The sequence below is a fragment of the Hydra vulgaris genome, chromosome 04, assembly GCF_038396675.1.
Source record: "Hydra vulgaris chromosome 04, alternate assembly HydraT2T_AEP".
NCBI lineage: Eukaryota > Metazoa > Cnidaria > Hydrozoa > Anthoathecata > Hydridae > Hydra > Hydra vulgaris.
The window spans coordinates 13,420,749-13,436,455 of NC_088923.1; the positions used below are offsets into that span (position 1 = coordinate 13,420,749).

General features: G+C 22.8%; 1 protein-coding gene across 4 annotated transcripts in view; it reads left to right on the forward strand.

Annotated features, from left to right (window-relative positions):
• Nucleotides 1-1,062: 1,062 nt before the first annotated feature.
• Nucleotides 1,063-15,707, forward strand: part of LOC100215551 (folliculin-interacting protein 1) — a 29,887-nt gene continuing 15,242 nt past the window's right edge. Inside the window, exons 1-9 of one of the 4 annotated variants that reach the window (XM_065795501.1) lie at nucleotides 1,063-1,597; nucleotides 1,948-1,995; nucleotides 3,425-3,542; nucleotides 6,291-6,371; nucleotides 10,635-10,735; nucleotides 10,814-10,882; nucleotides 12,757-12,836; nucleotides 13,096-13,340; nucleotides 15,308-15,381. In XM_065795501.1, coding sequence (XP_065651573.1) covers nucleotides 1,536-1,597; nucleotides 1,948-1,995; nucleotides 3,425-3,542; nucleotides 6,291-6,371; nucleotides 10,635-10,735; nucleotides 10,814-10,882; nucleotides 12,757-12,836; nucleotides 13,096-13,340; nucleotides 15,308-15,381 — 878 coding nt within the window. In that variant the 5' untranslated portion in view covers nucleotides 1,063-1,535. The remainder of the gene's footprint in view (nucleotides 1,598-1,947; nucleotides 1,996-3,424; nucleotides 3,543-6,290; nucleotides 6,372-10,634; nucleotides 10,736-10,813; nucleotides 10,883-12,756; nucleotides 12,837-13,095; nucleotides 13,341-15,307; nucleotides 15,382-15,707) is intronic. The other 3 variants (XR_010638046.1, XM_065795502.1, XM_065795503.1) reach the window with 3 other exon arrangements.

Consider the following 15,707-nt stretch of genomic DNA (forward strand, 5'->3'; position numbering starts at 1 on the left):
TTTAAAGCTTTTTTGTTCCCAGGCTCCAATCATCGCAATTTTTTGCAAAGCACCCTTATTTGACATAAGTATATACATATAAATGTTTGGAGTTTGCACCATGTCTGCAAGTTAGCTATCTCCAAGACCAAAAAATGCGGGATCCGCCCCTATATATATATATATATATATATATATATATATATATATATATATATATATATATATATATATATATATATATATATATATATATATATATATATATATATATATACATATAATATATATATATAAATATATATATATATATATATATATATATATATATATATATATATATATATATATATATATATATATATATATATATATATATATATATATATGTATATATATATATATGCACCACATTCCTATTGTTCCTGATATGCTAAATGTTTATGTCTTGTTCATAATTCAATCAATTTTATATTTATCTGTAAGTTATAGTACAAAGTTCAACAAAATTTATAATCGCCGTACTTTGGTTTTGAAAAATGACTTAAATAATTTAAGACAATTGCATAAAATTTAAGCCTATGTTTGGTTTAATTTAGATGGAAAGTAAATGCATTAAATTAAACCAAATACACAGGCCTTAATTCTTTGCCATTGGTTTAAATTATATTTAAACTACTTTATATATAATCTTAAACTGATGTGCTAAATGTTTATATCCTGTTTACAATTCAATCAAATTAATATTAGTCTTTGAGTTCTACTTTTAAAAAAAAAAAGTTTACTGTGTATAGTAAATATATGCATAATCAATATGCATATTGATCATGTATATATTTATTATAATCCTAAACTTTTATTTTGAAAAAATAAAACTCATAGACAAATATATAATACTAAATCAAAAGTGGTATGATACAAATATAAAAGTAGAACTCATAGACAAAAATCACATATATTACTAATTTCATGAATTTGTTCTTATTACGCTTCCAAACTTTAAAAGCAATATAGCAATAAAACGTTATTACCGTTTAAATTTAAACGCATGAAATTTAAACGCAATTCAAACACATAAAATTTATTGTAATAAAATTAAAAACTGAAAAAATAATTAAAAATTAAAAAAAATTTACTTTCCAAAATTAAAAAGTACAAAGTTCAACAAAAGTTATGATTGTCATGCTTTTTGATAATGCATTCACTTATTATTATGGTTGTCATGTGATCTTCTACACTACGCATTGCTATTTCATTGAAGATCAAATTACAAAAAATAATACAACTTTTATCTGCGTATATTTTTTTGTGTGAATTATTAGAAACTGCTCTGTGTGTATAATTATTGTAATTTTTTTATACATTTAAGTTCGATTGAAATTTTTAAAATTGTTATGCTGAATAGCTCGTGAATAAATTTAAGAAGTTTTAACATTTGTATACCAGTTAACTTGGTGTAGATAGTCACTCGTAGTAAAAAAGTTGTAACTGTGATTGAAGCGATTAATTTTAAATGGAGTGTCGGTGACTTTTGTATTACCTAGGTTGTGCAAGCAATGTTTTCAAGAATTTTAAATATAAAGAAAGAAAAAGTTGTTACGCCATGTGAAGATCTAAGGTTAGTCAAATAAAGCTAAAATTTATTTACGTAGCTTAAAGATTTGATATATACGATATAATAATACCTTTTTTAAAAATTTTATTAATGTAACGCTCTTAAATTTATTACTTTAAATACGAGTTTTATTCCATCTTGCCTATTAAAGTTTTCATTTTATACAATCCAGAAAAATTTCATCATTTTTAAATAATTTTCTGCAAATATAAAACGTTCAAACGGGTACTGCCAAAAGCAATTTTTTTTAAAGTTCCTAACTGTAGGTTGAATTTAAAATTTACATTTATTTAATACATGTTGAATATTATTGGAAAATTTATATATTTTATGACATTTACTTTTATTTCAAGTTCCAGGAAATCAGTAAAAATAGAGAAAGAGTTTCAAGCTATCCCTAGGTATTGATAACATTCCTATATACTTCTATAATATTTATACATAGTTGTTATTATTATTATTATTATTATTATTAATATCATTACTGCAATATATATATATATATATATATATATATATATATATATATATATATATATATATATATATATATATATATATATATATATATATATATACATATATACATATATATATATACATACATACATATATATATATATATATATATATATATATACATACATACATACATACATATATATATGTATGTATGTATGTATGTATGTATATATGTATATATGTATATATAATTGTTATGTTAAAGGGATATAAAAAGAGGCGGTTTAGTTAGGTACTTTTTAAAATGGTGATGAGTATTTTGCACACACACACACACACACACACACACACACACACACACACACACACACACACACACACACACACACACACACACACACACACACACACACACACATATATATGTATAAGAAATTTTGTGTTTTTGTGCCTTTAGGTATTTATCGAAATGATGTTGAAATAACTGGGTCAATTAAGTTTTTTTAAATTACCAAGCAGTTGACAGTTGAATAATGTCAACTGTACTTAGGAAAAAATTAACAATGAAAAAAAAAAATTCAAAAATTAAAAACAATGGCATAGAATTAAAGCTAGTGTTTGGTTTAATTTAGTGCATTTACTTTACATTTAATCTTAAATCAATACAGTAAAACTATCTTTATAACAGTGTTTTTTGTTGACAATGCAAACTAATATGTTTATTTTTGTATAAAAAAAATGTAAGCATATTATCAAATCATTAGTTTCATTTTCATTTTGTCATGTGATTCTTTTTTTATTGTATTGATGCATTACTCATGGTTTTTTTAAACACATTTGTATTTAAAAAATTTATTTAAAAATTTATGGCATTTGAAATGTAAAAATACAAAAAAATAATTTAGAATAAAAATAAATAATTCATAGCAATAATAATCAGTTTCCAGATAATGTTTTTTATTTTCCAAAACATCAAAAAAATGTTTTAAAAAAAGTATTAGAATTATAGTATAAGTTATTTTATTTATGAAATCTGCTGCCAACTAACCACTTAGTAAAGTTTGTTGGCAACAGATACTATTTAGTTTAGTCTTAAAAAATATATTAAAGAACTATATGTATGTATGTATGTATGTATATATATATATATATATATATATATATATATATATATATATATATATATATATATATATATATATATATATATATATTATAGATTAAAACTTTAATATTCTCTTTATATATATATATTTATTTATATATATATATATATATATATATATATATATATATATATATATATATATATATATATATATATATATATATATATAGATTAAAACTTTAATATTCTTTTTCCTATAGCAAACTTCCAATATTGGATAAAGATAAGATTCGTGTTCTTATTTATAAAGACGCGGAACCTAGAGGAGATAGAACACTGCTTTTTGATTCTGATGCTCTTCAAAGTGCAGCTATAAATGTATGTTTTGTGATTACAAATTTTTTTTATTTAGTGTAGTTCTTTCTTATCTACTAATAGTAGATAAAAAATCTATAGACATTATTTTACTACGAATAATTTTTTTTTTTTGTCTATTTTAATTTTAATTGTTTTAAAATGATTTTTTTTCTCTAAAAAGCTTTCTGTTGACTTGATATTTTTATTTTTATACTGTATATGATCTTTACAGTGATATTATACAAGTGCCTTATGTTAAATTGCATTTAAGTTGTTAAAATAGAGAAATCAAAAACCACTTGGTTTAAAGTAAAGGATTAGACAGCTGTTTAAATTAAATATAAAATAAAGATTAGAAGCTGTTTGACATCAGCATTGTTTTACTTTCCATTGAAAAGAAATCTGTAACAAACAAAATGCTTATTTAGAATGTTAATTACAGAGATAGTTTTCACAAGGATTTTTAAGTCATGAATGAAATAGTAAAATTCCTACTTTAATACATAATGGCTAAAAATATTTTTTTTTCTATAAACAAAAACTTTAATTTTTAAATATTAACAATAATTATTAATAATAAAAAAAATAATAATAAAAAAAATGCTATTAAAATAAAATGGATATATAAAATAATATTAAAAAGTTTTTAAATTTGTTTGAAGGAAAATGGATATTCAGAATAAAAAATTAAAAAAAGATCTAAAAGTGAGTATATATTATATAATATACTTCCTTATCTGTATTATAAAATTTTATAATTTAGTTTCAATAAAATATAAATTAATTTTGATAAATTATACAAGTTTAGTAAAAATGTAAATATGTTTTTTTAAATGTAACTAAAGTTTCTAGATGTAATGTAAAAACGAAAAACAAAACAAAAAAACAATTTATTTTAAAAAATGTAAAAACAGTTTCAAGGCAATTTAAAAAAAAAGTTTTCATTAACTTTTGATTAGCTTATGAAGTCTGTTTTGTTTTTTTGTGTTAAATAATAGAATAGAACATTAATAATCAAAAAATGTGAACAATATTAGATTAACAATAGAATATTAAAATAAAATAGTGATTACATTAGCAAAATATTAAACTTGTTTAATGTATCATCTTTTTATTTTTGTCTATATTTATTACATTTATTTTTTAATTTTTTAACAATTGTGTTATATAAAACCATAAACATCTTTATGGTTTTATTTTAACGGCTCCTAAAAGCATTGTGAAAATTATAAACCTTTAGTAACATAAACACAATTGCAGACTTAAAAATAAAAATAAAAATTCAATAGACGAAATTTATTTAATAAAGCAGTTTTTTTGTATTTAAGTAGTTACTTTTGCGGTTCTAGAAGTTAAATTAAAAAAAACAATAAAAAAATTGTTTAGTTTAAATTATTGACCTCCAAAGTCTGAATGTTAAAAATGTATCTAAGACTATTGCAATTAAAAATCAATTTTAAAAAATAGCGTAATGTTTAGAATTTAAATTTTGCAAAAACTAAAATTTCGAACAATTTAAATAAAATAGTTTTGGCGTAACTAAAATTAACTAAAATATAGTATATATACTTGTGTATGGTGAGTCTACTGCAAGTTTGAACATAAGTTGCATGCAGCATAATAATTTAAAACAAGGCAAAGTTCTTTTCAAAATAGTTCTTGGGATATGTAATAAGATCAGATCTATTTATGAAACATGTTAGACTTTACTAATGACATTTTTTTTTAGCTATTTTCTAAATAATATTAAGATGTTTTTCTTCATAAGAAATTTTATAATTAGAAATAACAACTGCATATAAAGAGAAAACCATAGAATGAGGCTTGACTTTAAACCAATGAAAAGAAATAGAAGATAAACTGGTCTGCATCATCTCTTTATTTAGATAACTCATTTAACTTGTTTATTTACATAACTTTTATAATTACATCAAACTATTTTCAGTTCAAATTTGTTCAGATTTCAATAAAAAGTTAGGTGGTATAAAAAAAAGTTCTTTTTTTAGATCAGACTTAAGTTCAGACTTAAAGTTAGTTCTCTTATATCATATTTGTACTAAATTATAGTCTTTAATACTGAAATATGACACACCAACTAAATTATAGTGGCCTTTTATGCTGAAATATGATATATCCACTATAAATCTAAAAATTGTACTGAAATATAACATACGGACTAAATTATAGCAGTTTTTCATACTGAAATATGATTCACTGACTAAAAAGTTAAATATCAAAAATTTTATTTGCGCTTAATTGTAGATAAATTAAATTTCTCATAATTAAAAAAATATATTAAAGACTTATTAGTTGTGCTTAATAAATTTTTTGTACACTTTTTGTTAAATTGCAAAGTTATCGTATTTTCAAGAACTTGTATTAACTATGCTAAAAAAGTACTATAAAACATTAAATAATATAAATTTTATAAAGAGACTTCAAAACTATAAATATATTACTAATTAGAGTTTCTAAAGTTAAAACCAGCTTATAACTGGTATACAATAATGATTTGGTAAATATGCAAAATGTAATATAGTTATGATGTCATTCCTAAAGTTTTATCTAGTTCATCAAAATATAGGGAAAAAAAAAGAATTTGCAGTATATTTTGTTTATAGTTCTTGAATTTGATTTAAGAACTTAAATTGTTAAGGAACTCATAGCAAAATAATCTTAATAATTATTAAGTTATTATTATAGTGATGCCATAATAATTTTATTTATTAGTATTTTAGTGATGATTCTTTTTTTCTATATCTTGTTAAGGAACACTCCGAGTCGAAAAAAGAAAAGTCAAAAGAACAGGAAGAATTAAAGCAGAATACAGAATTAAAGACAAAATTCAAAGTATAAAAACATAAAGTTAAACTTATCTATTATTATGTATTAAAATTTTGTTGCATTGTTAAACAGCAAAATAAAACATGCAGTTAACAGTGTTATTTGCGACTCATAGAACTTATTTATTTACAGGACAGCTACTACTTCAGGAAACTGCAGAAATTTAAAACACTCTTGAAAAACTACTTATGGAAAAAGCAAAAAAAAAAAATTAGCAAAGAAAAAAAATATTTCTAATCACATTATTTTAAGTTCTGTTAAATTTTAAAAGTCCTGAAGCTATGAAAATTGTTATCTCCCCTTAAAGTCCTTTTTTTAAATTATTTTTATTCTATAAAGCATAAATATTAAATTTTATGTCATACTTAATGTTTATTAATACTTTATATAAAAATTCATTAGAAGTATTTTACTTTATTAAAAAGTGTTTCAATAATATAAAAGCATTTAAAGATCAAACTTATTTAATTGTAACAGCTTGCAAAAATATTTGTCTTTTATTTTCAACAAAATTTTTAACTTTAACAAATTTTTTTTTCATCTTTTTAATGTAATAACTTCAATGATTCTTATATTACAATTTGTTAAAGAGACTTTCGTTGTCTTAGAAAGTCATCATTCATAAAAACTAAAAAACTAAATTTTTTTAGGTGCCTCAAGAAGACCTAACGATCTTGTCACAGAGCACTGCGGAAGTGCATTTAACTAGGAAGTTCATGCCTCCTTCCTTACCTTGACGCGATAATATGTCCAGTGCTCGTTTCGAGCCTAGATCTCCTGCTTTTAAAGCTAACGGTCTAACCACTGCGTCACTGTCGCTTAAATGCGTAACTGTTACTTGAAAAAGTAATTTATTTTTAGAAGTAAAAATAATTTGCATTAAAAAGTTGCTTACTTTTATTTGGAAATGTAATTTACTTTTAATGGTAGGTCGTGTAAAGTAATTTACTTTGAAAAGCAATTTTGTTTTTAATTATGTAAGAAATTTATATTAAAATGTAATTTATTTTTTATATGTAAAAAAAGTTATTTATAAAGTAATCTTATGTAAATATAATAATTAAAAAACATAACACTGACTTTAAAAAGTAAAATAAAACTATATCATAAAAATAAATTACTTTTATGTGTAAAAGGAACTAATTAGCAAAGACAACTTACACAAAAGCAATTTGATAAAAATTGTTATTTACAATTACAAATAAAAGTAAATTTTATACTTTACTTTGTAAGTAAAATTTAAGTTATATTGTTTACTTCTTCAATGAACAGTCACTTCACGTTGATGTAACATAAATTTGGAGATAGGTTGCGTATGCAAAACCATTGCCTGTTTGTGGGAACTTCTGGGTAATACTTCTAGTATAACTCGATGTTTGTGGTGGGGCATTGTAAAAGGATAAAGTAAAAGGGAAAGTAGGGGCAAATATAGTCAACATGGGGGTATACCAGTAAACTAGAGACAGGCCCCAGCTGCGTAAGAGGCATATTAGTGATAGGGACAAAAGCTCCTTAATAATAATTGATTTTTTATTTAAATTTTTTGTTGAGCAGAAAGAGCTATGCTACTGTTTGCTACCCTTGACTAAGTCACTGTATATTGTATCAAGTTTACCACCTCATTTGATGAAGGTGTAAACTTTACTTTATTGAAACTCTTGATCACTAAAAATTATTGAATATATGAATTTTAAAACCTGTCGACTTAAATTTAATAAAAGGAAATAAAAAGATAAAAGTTATTAATTTGTTGCCCTCGCATTTATGTTTTAGTGTGTTTTTGTTTCCAGGCTCCAATCACCACAAATTTTTTCTTAATTTACATATAAATCATTGCTACGCTACAGCTCGGGTTATATGCATATTACACAGTGGCGTATCAAAGTATTTTTTCTGTGGCCAAGGTGCTCAACTACTGTTTTTCTGGAGCAATATCTTTTCTAAAAAAACAAAAACTTAAATATATTTCGATGCTCTTAAACTCCGCGGCCCTGGGCGAAGTTGCTTGAGGGACCGTAAGATTTCTTTACCTTGTCTTGTGGTAGCTAGGCTACTGAAACTACACGCAGATAAAGATATTTGCATAAAAAGTGTAAAAATTTTCATACCCATATAAAATACCGTAGTTGTTTAAAGCAAAACTGTTAGTTCTTGTTTTTGTGCGAGAGTTAAAAGACAGAAAAAATTAGGATTTTTATGGCGAACTCCTACATAAAATAAAGACTTTACTCATCTTATATATTCTGAATCTTTTTTTATTTTTATTTAAAGTTTAAATAAAACAATGAGAATTGTTTAATTTTATGAAGGCCATTTATCAGTATTAGTTTTTTTCCTTCTATCAAAGTGATGTTTTAATTAATAATTTGGATAAACGAAAGTATTTATTAGGGATAATTAATGAGTTATTACATGTTTTATTTAAAAATATTGGTTGATTTAGTTCAAATTGCTAAATTTTGTTAGCTTGAATAGGAATAAAAAGGTAATCATGTTATGTTTTCCATTTTCATTTTGATAACTATAATATATTTGGTAACTCCATACCAATTAGAACCTTTAAGCAAAAAAGAAAACAAAAAAAAAACAATGAAGAAAACCTGTAATTAGTAAAAGGATTACATTTTCAGGTCTGTACAATTTCAAGTATCGTTCTAAAATTCAGTGAAAAATTTACTGTTCGTTGAAAATTTTAAAAATATATTTTTTGTGCCCTTTTTATACAACTTATACTTAACATGCTTACTATTATTCAAACCAATAATTGACTTTTAAAATTAATTAAAGCACTGGTTCAAGGTGCACAGTGATTTATATTGTAAAAGCATCATAGCGTTCTTTTATAAAGCATTATGTACTTGGTATTTCTAAATTTATATTTAGAAAGTATTTTATTAAATAAATTACTTTATTTTAAATTAAATTTTGTTAAGTATTTTGTCTCTTAAAAAAATACTTTACAAAAATTAATTAAATTTTTGTTAAGTATTTTATTTAAGTAAAATCAATAACTTTGCATTTACAGTTTTAAATGAAGTTTGTAATTTAATGATACGTTTTTCAAATTTTTGCAAGCCATCTAGTTTTTACCTCGATTTAATTTATTTTACCAGTTTGTAATCTAAAGAACTTTTTATCACCATCAGCAAAGTAATAACTTTATATACAAACATTTTCAGTTTACGATTTATGCATTTGCTTTTGTTGTCACTTTTTTGACTAGTTTAGCAGTGAGCGTTTAGTTTATAATTTGTTAATTTTCAATATTTGAATAAATAAAATTAAAAGTTACTTTTTGTAACTGTTTTTATGACATTTTTAAATAAACAGAATTCACAGAAATGAAGAACTCATAATATTCAGTGGGTATAATAAGTATAAAAAAGCGTTTTGTTTACATATAGTTTAGTCATTAGAAATAAAGATTGAACAAATGTAAAAAAAATATGTAAAAATGACAATTCTAGTAGAGAATTGTCATTATTACAGTCTGGATGCTTTTTGGTATAGTCTTTTTATTTTTGCAGAGTTTTTGATTGTTTATATTCCTCTGCAATAAATAGTGATGAGTTTAGTTATTATCTAAAAATTATGGGCAAATATTAAACATAGTTTAGTAAGTTTTACATTTTTAGTAATCAAATTAATCAGATTTCATCATGTAATATAGTGTAATTTTATTATATTACAGGACGAAATGTAATAAAAACTAAAGATAAAATGTGATGAAATAGAATAATAAAATTTCTTGATGCATGATAACTTAATCAGTTACATAAATTTGTTCTGAATGAAGGGTAATGAAAGATTCTTAGTATTTCATTGCCATTAAAAGAGTTTTTTTTATTAGAGTGCTAACTTATGGATTAAATAAGTTAAGATATTCCTATTTGCAGTAATTTAAAAATATTTTAATTTTTGTATTTCTGACTGCACTTTTTAAGAAAAATATATTTTTATATTAGGTGATAATAAACAATTAAATTTTGTCTAATTTTAACCATGTTTTATAGACTATTTTGTCAGAAAACTTTTTTTTGTTTGTGATTAAAAATCACAGATAAAAAAGTACAGATCTTTTATAACCTGTATACTTAAAACATGACTTTTTGAAATTTATTAATTTAAATAATTTTCTATTGAAAAAATTTTTGTATTTTGTTTGGTTTCACTAAAATCTACATTGCTATTTAAAAAAATTTTTTCTACTGTCTTTATTTAAGAGTGATTTAATGACTTTTTCATATATCAATAAATTTTGTTTTTTAGCTTAAAAAGCCAAGTTCAGATGTTAAAATGCTAGGCGAAATGATTTTTGGATCAGTTGCAATGATCTATAAAGGAGCAATTGTAAAAATTCATATAATCAGGTATTTATATGACCAATGATATAATTTAGTAATTTGTTTTATTTTTTGAAAATTCCTAATCTATGAATAATCTTACAGATCACCTCCACAGCTTTTAATGACAAAAGTGTTTGCTCTACGTTCAAGAAATCATGAAGTGAATTTATGGTAAGTTTGGATTAAAAAAATTTTTTTCACTACTCTTAATAATTACTCATTATAAAATATTATGTAAAATTGTATAACAGACCTTGTTGTGAGATTTTGTTGCATAAAGAAAACGCTAATAAATGTAATTTTAACTCAGCTTTGATATTGATAAAGAATTTGATAAACTTACCTTACCTAAATTAAATTACCTCATAAGTGTGTTTTGAATTATCATATGAAAATTATCAATTATAAAAAACTTCTCCCTTTTTAAAAGAAAAGAGAAGTTTTTTTGCTATCACGCATTTTAATAGATATGTGTAATAGATTTTAATAGATATTTTTTTTAAATAATTATTGCAAAACTATTTTACATTCTTTTGAAACTAAATTTTACATTTTAAAATAAAGTTAGTATTTTACATTTCTTTAAAACTAAAATTTTCATTTTTAATATATATACATAATAAATTAGCAGACAATAAGAAAAATTTTTTTTAATTAATTATTGCAAAACTATTTTACATTCTTTTGAAACTAAATTTTACATTTTAAAATAAACTTAGTATTTTACATTTCTTTAAAACTAAAATTTTCATTTTTAATATATATATATATATATATATATATATATATATATATATATATATATATATATATATATATATCGCTTAACCTAAAATTGCTAAATGCATACCTAATTTGCCACCAAAATTTTTTGTACCCAAAATGCAAGCTAGGCAGGGCTTATCATCAAGGCATGGCATAATATCCATAGAAATAGTATCCATATAATAGGATGTGTGTAGATTTAATGATCAGCACTGTTTTTTTTGCTCAGAAATTGCTTAGAAAAACAAACTAAAAGTTTTAAATTGTTAACATATAGTTATTTTAATTTTTTTAAATAAAGTTTACAAACCATTATTTATAATATGTTCAGTTCATGTTTGAAGCATTGAGAAATAAGCTTCTCATTTACCAAATAATATAAAGATTTCATTTTGGTAAAAAGATTTTAACATTAAATGTTAAATCACTATTAATCCCAATAAATAGGTTTTAACTTAAATTGTTTAAGCATTATATTATTAAATATAATAAAAATGTCAAACGAAGAATTTTATTGTGAGTTAATACTTAATGTAGGTTTCAAAAGTCAACAATATTTTTGAAACAATTAGTTGTTCCTTTTTATATTTGATAATGATAAAAGTTTATTGCCTTTGCTGTGGTGTTGAAATGTTGAAATTTGTAATATTGCAGCAGTAATAAAAATCTTAAATAATGTAAAAGATTTAGCTTGTTCTATTTGTAAATCACATTTAAAATGTTTTAGCATTTTGAAAAAAAAATGTTTATCTTTAATTGCATCATCTAAATAGTGGCAGCAAATTCTAAACACAAATGAGTAAAAATAGGCAAAAATAAATGTGGGAATTATCCTAAAAGCAAAGATTCATTAGTGAAAAAGCTAAAAAGAAAAAAAAGACATGTATTAAATAGTTTAGTTCGAAACGATTGTCTGAAATTGAGTTATATTCAAATGTTGACAAAAAAATAGTCATAGGGTATATTTCTTTTCAATTTCTGAAAATGTTTTTCAATTTTCAATTTATGAAAATGTTCAATAAGAAAAATGCATTAAACTTGAATTTGGACCCGTAAGTACATTATCATCAGTCCTGTTAGTTAGTTTTATGACATTTCCTATGGAAAGTTTTATGTAAAACAAATGTCAATACCTTATACATTGTTGAAAACATAAGAAAAACGGTTTTAAATTTCAATTTTAATTCTAGTTTTCTAGTTTTTAAGCCTACAAATTAAGTTGAATAATATAAAATTAATTAATGCATTATTAAAGATAATAGTAATTTTGTTTTTCCTAGTGATTCTAATATGTCTTTGGATTCTATACATATGTGGCAATCTGATTCGGCAGATTCATCAAGTTCAGAAAGTATAATGAGTAAGTTATATACCCATTAACATATTTCATGAAATTGATTTTTTTTGTTTTATATATTTTTTTTAACTTTTTTTTATTATTATTATATCCTGTTTGTATTATTATGTTAATGGTTTTGTAATAATAAAAACAATTTCAATATCTTTAGTTCTAAACATTGTAATTGTAAAAATTTTGCTAATAGGTTTTATTATTATTGATTAAGAAACAGCAATACAATACTATTTATATTTGTTTAATTGACTCGTTTTATGTTAAGGAACCTTATCTAAATCATCTGCTGTGAGCCATCCGATTCCTACACCAGTGCAACCTTCATTTTTATCAAAATCTAAAAGTGTTAATGGTTATTCTTTAAGTGACTGCTACAAAAGCTCCTCTTTAGTTTCAGAAAAAAGTATGTCTTCCCCAAATGGTTGTTTACAAACACGTTTTCATCGGTTTCAGAAAACTAGCCTAGATTTACCAAATCTATGGAGATCAAAATCAGAGAGTTCTGATGAGGTGTTTATTTATTGAGTTTAATGACTTGAAATAATTTTTGAAAATTATTAATTTTAGTAAATCATTTAAATTTCTGTGTAGCGTATGCTTTATATATATAAAAAGGAAGGAAAGCTAGAAAAATTCCAACTTTTTTATTTCCAATATAGATAAAATGGAATTATTGAGATTAGTCAGTAATCTATTTGTTAATCATTGTTAAGACACACTAAAAGGAGCACTAAACTGGCAATTTTATTAAATTAAAATATATATATAAAATTAAAAAAATTTTTTTTTTTTTTTGCTTCTAATTGATAAAATTTAAGGAGGTGAATTGGTTTGCATGGTTTCGTGTTACTTAATTATTTATTTTTTTTTGCCATTTTTCATCCTCGTGTTTCTTATAAAAGAGAAGTGCCATGTTCAACATGGTGTGTTCCATTTTTAACATGTTACACTTGCAACAACTTTATCAAAAATTCTCTTATTGAATTTTTGATAAAGTTAAAAACCCTTAATTAAACTTTTAGCAATTTTAAAAATTGAAAGTTGTTGGTCTAAGGAATAAAATATGCTAAAATAACTTTATTCTAGCAATAGAGTATCAAACTTATGACCAAAAATGCCATTTAATTTACATTATGCACTAAAACTTAGTAAAAAAATGTTTCAACTTTTGGGACAAATTTCTGCAAAACAGTATTGTGATTTGAATTGAAAATTTTTACAAGATGTTAATTTAATTCTTAATACAAAAATAAAAAAAGTTATCCTGATATCATGCATTTAACTTACATTACATTCATTACATTACCCTGCAATTATTATTTCCTCCGAAATAAGCTCACATCTCTGCAACAACAACAACAACAACAACAAAAACCTAGAGTTGACAACTTACAGAATTGAGTTTATTGCTTGTGGCAGCTGAAAAAGTAACCAAACCTGTATTAGATCATTAGTAAGTTCAGTAAAACCATGTGTGGCTATTGTATATTATATATTAGCCAAAGGGGTGGGAAATTGTTAGCATATCTTCATATTAAATGCCATGTATTCCTCCTACTTGTGGCATATGAGGTAATTTTAGTCAGTTTAAATACCCAGATCAAAAGCGGTTGATCTTATTTAGACATGCAATTCTAGGAGCCCTGAAAACTGTTTTTATTTTAAAAAAAAAGTCCTTTAAAATACAATTGTTGTTATTTAAACAACTGTTCAATAGTGTCATTTGCTCACTTTTTGTTTTACACAATTTTTTTTTTTAAGAGTGAGTAAATAAATTTTAAACATTATTTTTTTAATAATATTAAAAAAGTTTTTGAATATTAAATTTTGAATAATATTTTTTATTGTGTAAATAATAAAATCATTTTATAAAAGCGCCAAAACTTTTGGAAGCAACACTAATTCAAAATTAAAATGTACTTTAACTAAGCATCTTTGTTTAAAACTTTAAATGTAAAAATTTTCAGTTATATGACAAAACTTTTGGAAAAACATAACTTTAATGTGTATTTTTTAACTTACCTTACATAAAAGTTGCAAAAATTCTTTAGCTATTTTTTTTGAAATTTTCTTAATAAAAAAAGTAAAATATTTAACCAACAATAAATTGAACAGAAAAAAAGAGAATGTATGTATTTATGAATGTACATACATACATACATACATACATACATACATACATACATACATACATACATACATACATACATACATACATACATACATACATACATACATACATACATGCATACATACATACATACATACATACACGTACATACACAAACACACACTCTCATACACACTCACTCACATGTATATATTTAATTAAATACATGATAAAAAAATTCTTCCTTTTAAAAACTTAAGAGTGAAGCCATTTCTTTATATACATTTTACAATATTTTAAAATTGTTATTTATAAGGGACTATTTATTTATATTCATTTTGTAACACTTTTAAATTGCTATATACAGGGAACTTATAAACAGCAACCAAAGATTGGTATTGGTATTATATTTAAACAATGGAATACTGCTGAAGAAAATAAGTATGACAAAGTTTTTTGTGTTAATGTTTTGATAAATTTTAAAAATTACCAGTGAGTAAATTTTGAAATGCCTTATAGATGATTGCCATAGTATTATGATTAAAAATAGGGTTCTTTAAAATAAAATAAAAATTTCTAAAAAATATAACAAAAAAATAAGTAAGGTTAGGATTACTATCATTGAAATTATATTTGAAGCAAATCAAGTTTGAATAAGGTTATTTTATTACAAAAACGTTATTGAGTTATCTTTGCTCTTATCTTCTTAAACAGTCGTGCAGTGACAAGTCATCAAATCAACTAAATTAATGAGATGATGACAAATG